The 18,233-nt window shown below is 34.9% G+C and overlaps 1 protein-coding gene across 3 annotated transcripts in view; it reads right to left on the reverse strand.

Annotated features, from left to right (window-relative positions):
- Positions 1-18,233, reverse strand: part of C8H12orf50 (chromosome 8 C12orf50 homolog) — a 44,112-nt gene that overhangs the window by 19,939 nt on the left and 5,940 nt on the right. For all 3 annotated transcript variants that reach the window (XM_074081784.1, XM_074081785.1, XM_020162332.2), the window contains exons 3-6: positions 4,263-4,418; positions 2,914-2,991; positions 2,720-2,833; positions 255-365 (exon numbers count right to left, since the gene is read on the reverse strand). In XM_074081784.1, coding sequence (XP_073937885.1) covers positions 255-365; positions 2,720-2,833; positions 2,914-2,991; positions 4,263-4,418 — 459 coding nt within the window. The remainder of the gene's footprint in view (positions 1-254; positions 366-2,719; positions 2,834-2,913; positions 2,992-4,262; positions 4,419-18,233) is intronic.

Consider the following 18,233-nt stretch of genomic DNA (forward strand, 5'->3'; position numbering starts at 1 on the left):
GCCTCCCCTCTTTATAGCTCTGATACTATATTATTGCACATGCTTAATATCTAACTCCATGATAGACTAGAGCTGAGCCTACATACACCCATACACACACACACACACACACCAGATTTCTCATTAAAAGTATGTATTGCACAATGAATGAAAATTTGTCCAATCCCTTGCATCAAACATGAAATAAACAAAAATTGATTCCTCAAAATTAGTTATGGTGATCATCTGAATTACCTAACAATAAATTGACTCACCTCCATTTTCAAAAGCAGAAATGTCAGTCCTTGGTTTCCTATCCGATGGTGTTTTCATCTCACCTTGCCTTTCAAAATGGCTAAATTTTGTTGGCACTGTAAGCCCATCTCCTAGAAATGAGGAAGAAAAGAAATAAAAACTCATCTCAAGAATCATTAAATGCTCAAATAAGATTATGATAAAATTCATGGTAGAAGTAAATAGCTTAAAAGTTAATGCAAATACTGTTTGTACACCGACCTGATAAACAATATGTAAATACATTAATTTTAAGTATTTTCTTTTTTTAATACATATAATTTTTATTTGTCAACATACCTTAGAAAACTGAGGGTTATAAGGTAAATAGTATAATGGCAGTTACCAGAGGATGGAAGGAGGGTAGTTAAAGTATATAAAGTTATAGTTATACAAGATAGTAAGTTCCAGGATTGGGGGTGTGCCTCAAGTGGTAGAGCAACTTCCTAGCAAAGTGTGGACCCTGAATTTAAACCCCAGTACCACAGACACAAAGAAAAGTGAAATAGTTCCAAAATGCACTGAAAGCTGTGGAATAATGGAGGGTAGGGGGAAAAGGCTAAGGGAGAGTAATGGGAGGGTTAAACTGATTAAAGTACAATATATTCATAGGTGAAATACTATGGAAAAACCCCTTTGAACAATGAATATACACTTCAAAAAAATGAAGGACAGAATGTGAAATAGGTCTTGTTAGGGGGTGGTTATTAGTGGGATGGGGAGAGAAAATGGAGAAGGTAAAGGATGATGAATATGGCTAATGCGCTTTATATACTTATATGAAAATAGAACAATGAAACAGGTTGAAATTGTTTTTTAAGCAGGGGGGAGGGGAGTAGGGAGAATGGTGGCAGGGTGAATCTAACCAAGACACACAGTAAACATACATAAAAGTGTCATGATGAAACCCCCCTGTACAACTAACATATGCTAATAAAAATGTTTTTCAGGGATGGCAGAATTGCCATCAAAGCAACAAGTAAGTTTATTCTCCTGTTTGGGTTATTAATCATGTAATAGCAATATTCATATTTAGATAGTGAGCAAAAATCCAAATGTGGCAAAATACTAACTTTTGGGGAAAATCTATATGAAGGATAAACAGGAATTAACTGAAACAATTTAAAAATGAAAGATTTGAAAAACATATTGAAAAAACTATGTATAATTGGCTTTATAATATCCTGCCTTTAAACTTATTTTCTTGTTTCTTTCTTTTTTTATTTTTTTCTTGTCTGATTAACTCAAACTGGCAATCTCTTTCTTTAGATGGTTCCCACAAAAACCTTCAGACTGTTCTACCATCTGGTGGTCTGTTGCTGCCACCTACTGTCATATGTTTAGTTTGCCGTACACAGATTAGTTAAGGCAGCTAGTGTAGGTGTTCTGATCCCTGCTGTGTACTTGATCTTCAGACTTTCCCAATATCCATCTCTCTCTCCTCTCTCTCCTTTCCCTTTCTCTTTCCCCCAGAGGAACAAGGATTAAGTTATCTCTTACTGTTGTAAAATGTGTTATTTTAAAATTTTTGTTAGCATAAATTAATTGTTTAAAGGGGTTTCATTGTGATATTTACATACATGCATATAAGGTTAACTTGGCTAAATTTAAGAAAGACTGTATTACTTTTTCTTAACCCTCCTTTTTCTTCCCCCTCTTTTTAAACAGTTTTTAGTGGGCTTCATTATACCAAGCAAAATGTGTTCTTGAACTTACATTAAGGCCAAGAAAACTATATAAACTCATGGCATCCCTGGGTTTTTTTTTTTTTCTGTGAGTTTTTGGTTTTATATCCAGAATGTAATGCTTTCCTTATCTTGCCTTCAAAGGCAAAATGTTCACTCGCAGCAGCAAAATCAGAATCACTAAAGTAAGTTCCATAAAAGACAAAACCTGGGGACTTGGCTCAAGTGGTAAAACACATGCCTAGCAATCATGATGCCCTAAGATTAAACCCCAGTACTACCACCCCCCAAAAAATGAAATTCAGAGCCTGGGATTTGTCCACCCAGCAATGCCCTGTAATTGCCTGGTACACCTTTATTCTGCCATTTGCAGAAGAAAGATATCATTCTGCCATCTCCCTTTTTGTCCTTCTTGGACTAATTTATCTTATCTGTACAGAAAGAAACATCTCAACCTATTTCAAGGGGAAATGATGAGAACAAAATTATTTACAGGATTCCTGCATGGGGTGTGAAGTGTCTCCTGTGTTTATGAAGTCTGTTCACTCTGTGCCTCCTCTAGGAAAGCATCATTACGTTAATAGCAGCTTTTCATAGGAAATTTGGGTCACCCAATGAAAAGATTTCCTTCTCACTCTCAAATCTGATGTATTATTTATCATTTAATCTGAATCCAGTGAACACTAAACTAAATAATTCATAGTGTCTCGCACCACGTATCTCTTCCACATCACTTTGAATGTTGCCTTTTCATTTCTTACCTTCTTGCAATTCACTGCCATTTTCCAAAGGTTTTTCCAACTCTTTTTCTGCTGTGGAAGGTATGCTTTTTGGCGATGGAATATCTGGAGGAGTATGAAATCTATAGTATTCACCTAATCTCCCATAAGAAAAGAACAGTTAGTATGTGTATCACATCAAATATTGGAAAATCCACAAATGTTTTATTTCTTACCAGATTTATAACACATCTCCTTTATTGCTCTTTTTTCTTCAATTTCCTCAGGAGTCTTTGTCCATAAACTAGAAGCATCTATAGGACATATTGTTTTTAAAGTAAAGTGTCCCAAATCCAAACAATCTGAAAATTTGTAAATCAGAAAGAAAAATCCCAAATATTGTTTTCATAGGTGGATTATTCTTTTTCTAAATTTTAGAGTCAAGAAGTTTACATATTGATAAATGTTTCTAACTGCTATCATTTGAGTTATAAGGAGGAATCAGTCAAGGGAAAAGAAATGAGAAAATATGTGATTTGAAATGAGAAGTGGAGGCATGGACTCACATGTTGATGTTGTGTATGGAAGATGCAGACATGTGGCATATGGGGATATCCCAGATTTTAAACAAAAGAGAGAGCAACAAGTTTCTAATTCTGTGTATTCTGACATGCAGAAACTATGGTGTCCTGCAGCCCATAGAAGGACACATTCCAAGGTAGAGACAGAGCATTTATTTTTCTGTGTCTGTTTATCTTGTATGTGTAAAGCAACTGCCACCCTTGTTTTGTAATATAAGAGGAAAAGAATGGACTAAGAGGCAGAAGACTTGGGTCCTAATTTTGTCCATACTCCTGCTAGAATTACCAGGGATAGTGCAGATAATAGTGCTTTATAAATTATAAACTATGCTATAAACCTTTATAAGTCCAAGGATTAAATACAAAGACAGATGATTAATTGAAAGATAAACATGAATCCATAAAGGGCAAACCATAAAAATGGGAGGAAAAAAGAAATTAACAGAGAATGGAAAAGTTACAAGTAGAAAATAGAATTTTTGAACAGTCTGTTTAGAAAGTAAGACAATTTAAAAATAATGCAGATCCAGGTGCTGGTGGCTCATACTTGTAATTCTAGCCAGTTGGGAGACTGGGATCAGGAGGATTGCAGTTTGAGGGCAGTTTAGGCAGATTTTGTAAGATCCCACCTCAAACAATAGCTGTGCCTCATAGTATGCACCAGTCATCCCAGCTACATGGGAAGTGTGAAAAGGAGGATTATTGTTCAGAGGTCAGCTGATCATAAATATGAGACCCTATCCCAAAAATAACCAAAGCAAATAGGGGTTAGGGTATGGCTCAAGTAGTAGAGCACCTGCCTAGCAAGTGCAAGGCCCTAAGTTCAAACCTAAGCACTGCCATAAATAACCTAATAAATTATATTTATTTAATAAAATTAAAATTATTTTCTCACCCAAATCTGTCCTGTACATTACATCATAAACTCTACTAGTTAAACAAATATGTAAAAAGTATTGTGAGGTTTTTAATGTGCATTATAGTCAGAGAAAAAGTGTACCAACCATTTTGTTCCTCTTCCTCTTCCTCTTCCTCGAAGTTAGTTTTTAAAACCAAAGGATGGTGAATGGGTCGTGATATATTCTCCTGAGGTTTCAGAGGTTCCTGACTCTGGATTGAGGATGGATTTCCTTCCTGACTTTCTTTCTGTAGTGTGATAGCTACAGAGAAAATACAACACTTTATTCTGTTAAAGATATATTGTGATGACTATTTTCAATGACCAATTATTTGTTTCTTAATTACCTCATATTATTTTAAAATATTTATCATTTTTAAGAGATCATTAAACCAACTTATAATAAGTATCAAATCTTGCCTGCCACTCATGTAAAATGTATTATTTTATAGACATTAGACAGCCATTATAATCATGACTTGGTGCATCACAACTTTTGTATGATACATCACAACACTGGTGGGTCCCTAACTTAGGATGGTTTCACTTTATTACAGTGTGAAAGTGATGGGCATTAAGTAGGACCTGCACTTCAATTTTTGAATTTTTATCTTAGGTTAATGATATTCAGGACACACCCTTGCATTTTGGAGCAGTGGCAGTGAATGCCAGCTTCCAGTCAGCCATGTAACCATAAGGGTAAACAGCTAATACTCTGCAGTGTACTGTGTTGCTATCATGCTCTGGTAGGTTAGGTGTATTAAGTGCATTTTCAATTTACACATAGTTTATTGGGATGTACCCCAGTGTAAGACAAGAAGCATCTGTAAATATAAACTGAAAACAAGCATTACTGTAATCATATGTAAGATCAGTGAGATAAGAATAACTATGAGCTAGGAAAAAAATCATATAAGCAGGGCTTATAATGCCAGAGTATTTACAGAAGAGAAATAAAGATTCAATGGATCTAAGTTTTCTGTGGCTGGGAGGAAACTACTTGAGAAGTAAGAAGAATGGTACTTTGAGATTTCTCTACTGGGCACTCAGTGGTCACACTGGCCAAAATTCTTGGTTATGTTTTAAAGTATTTTTAATCTATAAAACCAACCAGCAAATAATGAAATACAAAATTGTGAACATATGAATCATTTATCATTATAAAGTCAACTTCTTTTGTTCTCTAAACCCTTGATTATCAAATCTGGCTGATCAGATTCACCTAGAGAAATTATCTTTTGGATCTCTGATTTCGAAGTTTCTGACTCAGTAGGTCTAGATGAAAGCCTGGAAATCTGATATTACTTTTTAAAATCTCAAGTAATTATGAAATCAGCCAACTTTGTAAAACATTGATCTAAATCAATAGCCAAGTAGCTGTGATACTTCATCAGAAACCTATCACTGGGTATACCATTCCAATACTTTGAAAGCAACCAATCCTATTCTAGATCCTCAGTTTCCATGTGTATTTTCCCCCTAAATCTGTTTTGCCTGAGAACCAACCTGAGCTCAAAACAGTCTTTTTTCCACTTTACAAAACAAAGGCCTACCCTTTATTTAGGGCAAAATGTACCATAGAATATTGACCCAAAAATATATCCTCCTTTAATGACTTATGAAATTATAATGAAGCTAAATGGCTTTCTTTATTTTATTCATTGATTTATACATATTTGTGTCAAGAGAAAGTCATGGGTGCTATACAGAATAATGCCCATCCCCAAACACTGTGCTGATCTCCAGAACCAGTGTATGTGCTAGGTAATATGGGAACAGAGATTTAACACCATAGACAGAATTAAGTTTGCTAACAGCTAAACCTAAAAACGGTAGATTGTCTGGATTATCCAGATATGTCCAAGGAAATAAAAAAAGCCCAAGGTAAAATCAGAAGAAAGGGCTGGGAGCATATTTCAGTGCTAGAGTACTTTCTTAGCATGCTTGAGGCCCTAAATTCAATCCCAAGGACCACAAAAAATATAAAGTGGAAAAGAGATATAGAAGAGAGTCACAGAAATAGGTGTGATAACAAAAGAAGGCTAGTTGACATGGTGTCACAAGGCCTCAATGTCGATGTTAACTTTGAAGGTGGAGAAAGGAGGTCATGAAGTAAAGAATATAGGTGCCTGTGAGAAACTGGAAAAGACAAGAAAATGAATTCTCTCCTAAAGGCTTCAGAAAGAATGCAGCCTGCCAAGACCTTTTAAGTGTATACATCAATGCTGTTTTCAGTGGTTTTTAGTATATTCACAAAGTTGTGCAATCACCACTATGATCAGTTTAAAAACATTTAACCACTCCAAAAAACACACACCTATTAGCAGTTACATGTCAGGCAACTTTATTAAATCACTAATATATTTCTGGTTTCTATAGATTTGCCTATTCTGGATATCTTATATGAATGGACTCACACAATATGTGATCTTTTGTGAATGACTTCTTCTACTTATCATGTGTTCATGGTTCATCTATGCTGTTATAAGTATCAGTACTTTATTTATCATACATTAATTATACAAGAGGGTTTCATTGTGGTGTTTCCATAGATGCAAACACTGTACTTTGAACAAGGTCAACTCTATTATACTCCTTTAACCTCCCTCTGAACTCTCACACTTTCCCTTTTTTCAAATAGTATTAGTGAGTTTCATTATTTTATATATATATATATTATATATCTACCTATATATATATAAGGATATATATATATAAATTACGTATAGAATGTACTTTGATCCTGTTCACCCCCCAGTACTTTCCTCTTTCCCATCCAGCAGTTCTTTTATATTCATTCCCATTATAGTTATTTGTTATTATTACTATCATCATCATTTTAGATCTTAATTCTGAATATGGGTGAAAGCATATGCTATTTGGCTTTTTGAACTTCGTTAACTCCAATTATCTCCAGTTCCATCCATTTTCCAACAAACCACATGATTTAATTCTTCTTTATGGCTGAGTACTACTACTATATATATAAATCAAATTTTCTTTAGCCATTTATCAGTTGTTGGGCCCTAGGCTGCTTCCAAAGCTTGACTATTGTGAATAGTGCTGCAAAAAATATGGGTGTCCATGTATTTCTCCTGTGTGTTAATTTATACTCCTTTAGGTACAGGAGTATCCTGGTACAGCAGGGGCTATTTTTAGTTTTTCGATGAACCTCCATATTCATTTCCATAGGGCTGCACTAATTTACAATCCCACCAAAAGTGCATAAAGGTCTTCCCCACATCCCCCCGATCCTGGCCAGCATTTGTTGTTGTTTACTTGATGAAAGCCATTCTGACTGGGGTAAGATGGAATCTCCATGTCATTTTGATTGGTATTTCCTTTATGACTAAGGATGCTGAACATTTCTTCATGTACTTACCATTTGTACTTCTGAGAATTATCCCATTTACATGCCCATTTATTAATTATTTGTTCTTTTGGTGTTTAATTTGTTGAGTTTGTATATTCTGAATATTAATCCTTTACCCAATAAATACCTGGCAAAGAATTCTCTACCATTCTGTTGCTCATCTCTTCTTTCTGGTAATTGTTTCCTTTGATGTGCAGAAGCTTTTTATTTTTATGCAATCCTATTTGTCAACTCTTGTTCTTATTTCCTGGACAATTAGAGTCCCATTCAGAAAATAATTGCCTATGTCTGTATCTCCAAGTGTTCTTCATATGTTTTCCTGCAGTAGTTTCAAAGCTTCAGGAAGATCTTTGATCCATTTTGAATTGATTTTTGTATGTGGTGAGAACAGGGGTCTATATTCAGTCTTCTACGTAATCTTCTACACATGTATATTGTTTTCCCAGCACCCTTCATTGAAGAGACTATCATTCCCCAATTTGTGTTTTGAGCTCCTTGGTCAAATCAAATGGCTGTAGCTTTGTGGGTTTATTTTGGGTCTTGCATTCTATTCCATTGGTCCTCATGTCTGTTTTTTTGCCAGTATCATGCTGTTTTTGTTACTATGGCTGTATAGCATAATTTGAATTCTGGTATTGTAATACCTCCAGGATTGCTTCTCTCTCTCTCTCTCTCTCTCTCTCTCTCTCTCTCTCTCTCTCTCTCAGGATTACTTTGGTCTTTTGGGGTCTTTTATGCTGCCATAAGAATTTTAGGATTGATTTTTCTATTTCTGTGAAGAATAATATTGGGATTTTTATGAGAATTTCATTGAATCTGTAGATTGTTTTTGATAGTATAACCATATTAACAATATTAATTCTGTCAACCCATGAACATGGGAGGTCTTTCCATCTTCTGGTGCCTTTTTCAATTGCTTTCTTCTAAGTTTTATAATTTTCATTGTAAAAGTCTTAGTTATTCCTGGGTATTTTTTGAGGCTATTTTTTTAAATTATCATTGTACTGGGGGTACATTGTGACATTTATAAAAGTTCTTACAATATATCACAGTTGAATTCATCCCCTCCATCATTCTTCTTCCCCCTCCCTCAATTCCTGGAACAGTTTCAACAGGTCTCATTTTTCCATTTACAAATGTGTATATAATGTTTCTAACATATTCACCCTCTTACACCCTTTCCTTATATCCTCCTACCTCCCACTGGTACCAACACCCAGACAGGACCTGTTTTGCCTTCTCTGGTTTTTATTTTAAAAAAAATACATTGGGAATGGAATTGTTTACTTGGTTTCTTTCTCAGTCTGTTCATTGTTGGTGTATAGAAAAGCTACGATTTTGTATATTTATTTGTACCCTGCTGCATTGCCAAAAATATTTATCAGATCTATGAGTTTTTTATTGGAGTCTTTAGGGTCTTTTAAGTATAGGATCATATCATCTACAAATAGGAACAATATAACATCTTCCTTCCCTATTTGAATCAGTTTTATTTCTTTCTCTTGCCTTACTGCTCTGGCTAGGAATTCCAATATTATATTGAATAAGACTGGGGAGAAGCTAAGCACCAGTGACTCACACCTATAATCCTGTGTACTTGGGAGGCTGTGATTGGGAGGATCATGGTTTGAGGACACCTTGGACAAATGGTTTGCAAGACCCCATCTCCAAAATAATCAGAACAAGATGGACTTGAGGTATAGCTCAAGCAGTAGAGTACCTGCTTAGCAAGAGTGAAGCCCTGAGTTCAAACCCTGGTCTAATATGTGAATGGATAAATTAATTAATTAAATTAAGAAAGTCTCATTCTTGACTTCAGAGAAAATATGTTTTCTCCATTTAGTACGATGTTGGATACACGTTTTCCATATATGACCTTATCATATCAAAGTGCATTCCTTCTACTTTATTCCTTTTTGTAAATAAATAGCATTCCATTATATGGATACACCACATTTTATTTACCCGTCTATAAAGGATAAACACGAATTGTTTCCACATTTTATCCTTTATAAATAATGTCGATATAAACATTTGTGTACATCTTGACATTTTCACAACTCTTAGATACTTAGGAATGGAAGAGCTATGGTTTAGGATAACTCCATGTTTAACCTTTTGGGGAACTGTCAGTTTTCCAAAATAGCTGCACATTTCTCAAAACTACCTGCAATGTATCAAGAGTCTAAATGCTCTACATCTTTGTCAACACTTATTATCTTTTTAATTAAAAATCAATTGACTTATCCTAGAGGGTATAAAGTGGTCTATCATTTGGCTTTGATTTACATTTCCCTAATGATTAATGGTGATCATAGATTCATGTGCTTATTGGTCATTTTATGTATCCTCTTTGAGAAATATTACTTAAAGCCATTAGTTATTTTATAATGTGGTGGTTTCTGTATTATGGAGTTATAGTGTCTTTTGATCACTGGATACTTCACATATTCTAGATACAAGTCCTTTATCATATATCAAGTTTGAAAAAATTTTCTCCTATTTTGTGGGTTGTCCTTTTTTTTGTGGTACAGGGGTTTGAACTCAGGGCCTTGTACTTGCTAAGCAGGCTCTCTACCACTTGAGCTATCCCCCAGACATTTTTTGCTAGTAATTTTTCCAATAAAGTCTTGCATTTTTGTTAAGGTCCAGTCTGAGACTGCAGTGCTCCTGCCTATGACTACCACGTAGCTAATAGGTGTGTGCCAACATGCCCAGTTTATTTGTTGAGATGCGGTCTTGCAAACTTTTTAACCAACCTGGTCTCTAACTACAATCATTCTGATCTCCACCTCTTAAGTAGCTGACATTACAAATATGAAGCACTGCACCCAGACTGGATGGTATTCTTTGAAAGAAAAATGTTTCTAACTTTGAAGTCCAATCTAATTTTTCCTTAGTTATTTGTCATTATAATGTCATATCTTTAAAAAGTTTGCACAGTCTAAGATTTAAACTTTTAAGAGTTTTACAGTTTTAGTCCTTATGTTGCATTCTTTTGTCCATTTGAGTTAATTTTTGTGTGTGATGTGAAGAAAAAGTCTAATTTAATTTTTTGTTTGAGGCTGCATCCACTCAGAGCATAGCTTCTGTCACGCAAAGCTGGGAAACGGTGACAGTGGAGGGGTGGCTCAAAAACCACAGACTTGCTGTTTTTTACTAAGATTTAGCAGGTTTTTAAAAAATATTACTTCATTTGCTCTCTTCCCTTAGAACAACTTCTAGTAATTTTTTAATGTGTAATTTTAACAACTCTGGCTACTTCACTGGGGAGCACATAAATGGAACTCTTTATAACATCATTCTGAAAGTTATCCTATGGCCACAACTCAATGCAAATGGAATTAATGATGGGTTTTCCAAATTATTCATGATATTTTAGGTAAATACCAGGGATAGTTTTATGAGATAATTAAAACCTATTTTATCAAATAATATTATGGAATCTTTTAATTAAAATGAATCCTTATCTTATTTCAGTTTATAAAATGTTATCTCAAACAAACAAAAATGTCATGTTTTTCTTTTTATCTTGTCTCTTCTTCAAAATCAGAGAACAGGAATGCTGTACAAGTACTGCCAGGGGGAGAGGATTGGCACCAGTGGAAGGGGAGAGATGGCAGGGAAAGGGGGTAGGAGGGTGAATATGCACCATATATATACATGCAGATAAATGCAATAATGATGCCTGTTGTGATTATTCCATGAATAGGGGAGGGGGCATAAAGGGGAGTGATGGAGGGGGTGAATTCAAGTAGATATAGCTGATACATTGTAAGAACCTTTGTAAATGCCAAAACGTTATCCCCATCCAGCACAATAAAGGAAAAAAAGATGTTTACTATCCTTTGGTTGGAGGTGTGGCTCAAGTGGTAGAGAGCTTCCCTAGCAAATTTGGTAAGCCCCAAGTTCAAACTCCTGTACCACCTAGAGAGAGAGAGAGAACGAGAGAGAGAGAGAACGAGAGAGAGAGAGAACGAGAGAGAGAGAGAACGAGAGAGAGATTAGATGTTAAGAGCGACATGTTATCTGTGGATATTAATTTTCAAAAATTTTCTGAGTCCATTTGTGCTGAAATAATAAAATAAAATAACTGAGACTAGATATTTTATAAACAGTAAATTTATTTCTCATAATGAAGGCTCTGGCAAGTTTGGTATGTGGTAAGGGCTCTAGGCTTCCAAGATGATACTATGTTATTGCATCTCTGGAGAGGAAAAACTGTCTTCATGTGGCAGAAAGTGGACAGGCAAAAAAGGCTTAACTCTGTGTGACTTTTTTTCATGAGGCCTTTAATTCAATTTGTGAGGGACAAGCCCTCTTAACCTAATCACCACCTAAAATTCCACCTCAATATTTTTGCACTGGAGATTATGTTTCAATATAAATTTTAGAGGAACACAAACAATCAAACAGTAACATTCTTTCTAGTACCCCCAAGTTCATATATTTCCCATATATTAAATATATTGTTATCATCCTAATAATGCCAAAGTCACATCTCATTCTACTATCACTCAGAAGTCAAAAGTTTAGAGCATCATTAAGTATCATATAAATAAGATATGGGTGACAGTTAAGGTATAATTTATTCTGAGACAAATCTCTTTCCAGCTGTAAGTCTGTGAAATCAAAGAAGTTTTGTGCTTCCAAAATGCAATGCTGGACAGATATAGGATAGACAGTCAAATTTCAAAGAGGAGAAACAAGCAACAAAAGATGGATAACAGGTCCCAAGAAAGTAAAAAATCCAACAGCATAAACAATGTTAAATCTTGATGTGAGTAAAGTAAACACAGCAGGAGAACTATGGACAGAAACCCAAGAACTAGAGATTGGACAGAAACCCAAGAACTAGTGATTGGATAGAACCCAGAAAACACAGTCTTCTTCTCAACAAGAAAGAAAAACTGGCTTTTGTCTTTATGCTTATTTGTTTTCTTTCTTTTATTTTTATTTTATCTTTATTTTTTATTTCTTTTTCAAAAATTTACTAATGGTGGTTTATTCTACCTCCTGTGTTTTTCTTAATTTCTCTATTCCATTGCAATCTTTGACTATAGTATTCTTCTCCATAATAACTGAGCCATATTCCTACACACTACGATTTTTGTTTACTTCCTGCTTATACATTTCACTTTCCTCTTATCTCATTTTCTGTCTTCTTTATTTCCTCCCTCACTCCCACCTTATTTTTGCTACCTAGTTCTTTAACTCCTACATAAATAATCTTTTTTTCCCTAACCCCCATTGTATCATGTAAGAATATTAGTTCCTTTCATATACAACTAAGCTAGTCAGAGCACAGAAATTAAGTCAAGGGAAAGATAACTGGTCATTAAAATTCCCAACTAACTAAGTAACAACACATGAGCAAAACATAAAACAAACCATAAGGGAAAAAGCGCAGGGAATACAACTCCTCAAAAGGCTAACAATATAGCACAATACAGGATTTGGTGGAAAGTGAATGTCAGAAGAATGATGATAAGGATGTACAATGGTTTATTACTTCATGTAAATACACAGTTTGGAATTGAATTGGTGAATTTCTTATTGCTGAGTTATAGCCCAGGTCAGTAATAAGAAGTGGCAGATCAGTCTTTTCACTACCCAGTCTTCTCAAAATATAGAGCATGGTTTCAACTGTAGGTGACTTAAAAATCCCCAGTCCATGATTTAATTTCAGATGGGTAAATATCAACATAGAAACACGACAAATATGAAAACAAATAAGCCAAAATGACACCTCAGAAAATCAAAATTTATACATCAAAGCATCTGAATGATACTGAAGTACATGAAATCTGAAATATTGAACTCAAAATAATGATAAAAGAATGATCATGAAATGAAAGAGGACATATATAAACAACTCAATGAAATCAAAGACAATTCAAATAAACTGTTAAAAGAGCTCAAAGATGATACAAATAAACAGCTAACTTTAAAAAGGAAGACAATGCAAGACATGAAAGGGGAATTTAATAATGATATAGAAATCTGAAAACAAAATCAAACCTGAAATTCTAGAAATGAAAAGTTCTGTAAGTCAAATAAAAAATTCAGTTGAAAACCTCTTCAGTAGACTGGAATAAATGGAGGACAGAATATCAGAGCTCAAAGTCAAGCAGATGTAACAGGAAATTCAAGTGAAAAAAAGAAAAAAAGACTTAAAAAGTATAAATGGACTATGCAAGAATTCTGGGATTCTATTAAAAAACTAAACCTGCAAATCATAGAAGAAGAAGTGCAAGCTAAAGGTACAGGAAAGATATCCAAAAAAGTAAAAGCAGCAAACTTCCCAAATCTTGAGAAAGAAATGCCTTTGCAGGTACAGGAGGCCTTTAGGACTCCAAATAGACAGGATCATAATGGATCTTCCCCACATCATATTATTGTTAAAACACTAAGTTTAGAGAACAAGGAAAATTTATTGAAAACTATAAGGGAGAAGTGCCAAGTCAACTATAAAGGCAAACCCATCAGAATAATGCTTGATTTAGCAGCAGAAACGTTAAGAGCAAGGAAGGCATGGAAGGATGTACTTCAAGCTCTGGGAAAAAAAATAACTGTCAACTAGACTACTCTACCCAGCAAAGCTAGCATTCATAACTGAAGCATAAATAAAAACCTTCCATGATAAAGACTAAAGCAATTTGTGATTATTAAACCAGCACTGCAGAAGATACTTAAAGGAACTGTACACACAAAAAAGGAATGTAAATGCAATCATGAAAACAGGGGGAAAAATAAATCTCACCAGACAATTAGATAAGGAAGTGAGAAGCAGAGAAGAGTCAAACACTACTAAAACAATAAAGTGGTAGGAATTACCAAATACCTCTCAATAATAACTTTGAATGTTAATGGTCTCAAATCTCCAATGATAAAACACAGATTAGAGGACTGGAATAAGAAAAACAAAACCTATTTATTGCTTGTAGAAAATGCACCTCACTAACAAAAACTAACATATGCTTAAAGTGAAAGGATAGAAAAGGAGCTTTCAAGAAAATTCACCCCAAAAGCAAGCAGGAGTAGCCATACTCATATCTAACAAAACTAACTTCACACCAAAATTAATCAGAACAGGCAAAGAAGGTCACTTCATATTGATGAAGGGAATGATTCATCAATAGGATTTACCTATTGTAACATACATGCACTAAATGTCGGTGTACCCAAGTTCATAAAGGATACAATACTTGACATAAAAGCTTAGATTCTAACACTGTAGTAGTGGGTGACTCTTGTACTCATACTCTTACCAATCAATAGGTCATCCAGACAAAAAATCAACAAGGAAACCTCAGAATTAATACTACAGGTCAAATGGACTTAACAGACATTCACAGAATACTCTTCTCAGTAGCCCATGAAACTTTTTCCAAAATTGATCAGGTTTCAGGAATAAAACTGAAAATCAGCAACAAGAGAAACAACTGAAAATATTCTAACACAGAGAATGATCATTGAAAAAAAGGAGAAGCAAATGAAAATGAAAACACAACTTATCAAAGCCTTTGGAGCACATTAAAAAAATCACAAAAATTTCAAATAAGTAACCTAACAATGAATACCAAGTTCTTAGAAAAGCCAGAACAAGCCAAACCTAAAAGCTGAAGACAGAAAGAAATAAGATCAGGGAAGAGATTAATGAAATGAAGACTAAAAGAAAAATACAAAGAATCAATGAAACAAAAAGTTGGATTACATGCCTGTAATTGTAGCTGCTGGGGAGGTGGAGATAAGGAGGATAATGGTCTGAGGTCAATATGGGCAAAATGTTTGCAAGACCCCATCTCAACAAAAGACTGGGCTCAGTGACATGCTCCTGTCATTCCATCTGTGTAGGAAGCATAAATAGGAGGGTTGTGGTCCAGGCCCACCTGGGTATAAAGCAAGACCCTATCTCAAAAATAAACAAAGCAAAATGGACTGGCTGTGTACTTTGAGTTCACTTTACAAACAAACAAAAAAAAGAAAACCCATCAATTTTGGTGTGATTGGATATATTTCATATAACACTTCTGAAAACAGCACATCCTTTTAGTGTTTTGTAGTAAGAATTCATTATTTTTTGCTTACTCTATAATCCTTCCCTCATTTTAGGTAAATAGCATCAGTTCCCTCTTAAAGAATCATTTTTTCTCCCATTTTCAATCACCTCTTTTGAATAAGAATGACCTCTGGTCTGCAGAGACTGGCTGCTCCCCTGTCTTGAACATGTTCTCCAATCATTAGAAGATACACGGGGTATTGCCAAAAAGATTAATTTCCTCTGAGATTGTTGATTTAAAATGATGCTGATAGTAGTTAACCCCATGTTAATAACTCTAAACTATTAGATATGAAACATGTTTAAAACTCCATGGCATAGGTAGTATTACCATATCACAAAGATGAAAAAAACTAGGTCACAGAGGTTAACATGCCCAAGATTACACTGGAAACTGTGTACTAGTCTGAGCTAGAGCCAGTGTTCTTAACCTTTGCTTATTCTGCCTCTAATATCTAGGTCCAGGATTTCTTGGGAATTAGAGTAGATGGAGAGAGCCAAGTATCTTAGAGTCCAGAGTAGATGAAGGAAACCTGTATCTGAGGTTAGCTCTGTCCTTCATCTCTCCAATTGTACGAGCCAAAAGGTTTCCTTTAAATAAATCAAATTGAGTTGGGTTTCTCTTCCTAAAACCAGTGGTAGAATGGAGTGGGGTAGATCAGTATGAGATAACTGATTGTTAAATTTTCAGGAATTTTGTAAGCCAGTTGATGCCACATTGGCAGCTTGAAATTGGCTGTTTGCTCCCAGCTAATCAGCAAAAGCTACAAAGCAGGGCTAGCTGGTTGTTACGTTTTTTAGGATGGGAGGGAGGGTGCTTAAAACCAAGAGAGTCTATGGTATGGCAGACTACCATATCATAACTAGGCAGTTCAAACGTGAACAACTACTTTCTGTGCATTGTTAATTTTCAAAACAAATTCATTTAAAATAGATGCTGTATATGCCTTTACAATAATGCAATATTTTTTACTATATTTACCTTTCATAGCTAAAACACAAAATCAATGTGAAACATACAGATTTTAAGAATCTTTTGTGTAGATACTTCATTACTTATAAGTATACATATATCTCTATATATCTCTGTGTATATATATATATATATATATATATATATATATATATATACACACATATCTCTCTCTATATATATATCTCTGTATATATATATATACACTACTGGGGTTTGAATTCAAGCCTCAGTTTTGCTAGGTAGGTGCTCTACCTGTTGAGCCACACCTCCAGCCCTTCAAATAAAATTGTATTTTTAAAATTGGAACTCTAGGAACTGGACAGTATCATTCCTTTTATGTGTCAAAAAGTCATATTGGTGCTAATTTTTATAAAGTTCCAAGCAGAGATTCTTCATTAATTCTTTTTGCTCTCTTTTCACTAATTCTTTACGAGAACCCACATGGAATGGTTTGAATGAGGCAACAGAAATACTTGTATTGATTTTAAAATACACTAATTGGCTTTCTGTGTAGTATTCTTGCAAAAAATAATTCAATTTAATTCTAACTAGGAGGAAACAAGCAAACAGAAAGCTCCATTTAAGGCCAGGAAAATGAACTGGTTTCTTTTGAAATGTTAATGACAGAAAAAAAAAATTGGAGGAATGTTTCAACAACAGTTGTTCTGTCAGAGTACACTAACCTCTAGGGTATACCACAGAAGAAAAATAACTACCTATCATGTTTGCAAAGAAAATACAAAATGTACTCAGAAATCTTTAGGGAATTCTTGGAATTATAGCAAACATTGCCTGAACTATGTTTTCTTAGCATTTTCAAATTGGTTTAGTGGTGATTTTTTTTCAAATTTAGAAATGATTACCACAGAGATTAGGATGTCTTTTGAAAATCTAGCTTTAGCAATATTTAAATCTCTAAAGAATTTAAAGCCTATTTTAATCCACTAGCAGACTAAAGTTTAAATTGTGGAGTCTAATGAGAAAGAATTTTTGTTGTTGCTGCTTTTCATGTTTGTTTGATTTTTGGCAGTCCTAGAGTGGGGTTTGTACTCAGGACCTGTCTTTTTTCTTTTATTATTCATATGTGCATAAAGGCTTGGGTCATTTCTCCTCCCTGCCCCAACTCCTTCCCTTACCACCCACTCCGCCCCCCTCCCTCTCTCCCCCACCCCCTCAATACCCAGCAGAAACTATTTTGCCCTATTTCTAATTTTGTTGAAGAGAGAGTATAAGCAATAATAGGAAGGAACAAGGGTTTTTGCTGGTTGAGATAAGGAGAGCTATACAGGGCATTGACTCACATTGATTTCCTGTGTGTGGGTGTTACCTTCTAGGTTAATTCTTTTTGATCTAACCTTTTCTCTAGTTACTCAGGACCTCTCGATTGCTAGGCAGTAGCTCTACCACTTGAGACACGCCCCAACCCTTTTCTGCTTTTTAGTTATTTTCCAGATAGGGTCTTGTCTTTTTGTCTGAGGTTAATCTTGAACCCTGACCCTTCTAACTGTACCTATTGAGAAGCTGGGATCAGGCTGCGCACCACCACACCCTGCTTATTCATTGAGACATGGGGCTCATTATCTTTTTGCCTTGCCTAGCCTTGAACCACAATCTTCCCTATCTCTACCTCCCAACAGCAAGTTGCCTCATCACATATATCTGGGAT

This window comes from Castor canadensis, chromosome 8 (genome assembly GCF_047511655.1).
Source record: "Castor canadensis chromosome 8, mCasCan1.hap1v2, whole genome shotgun sequence".
NCBI lineage: Eukaryota > Metazoa > Chordata > Mammalia > Rodentia > Castoridae > Castor > Castor canadensis.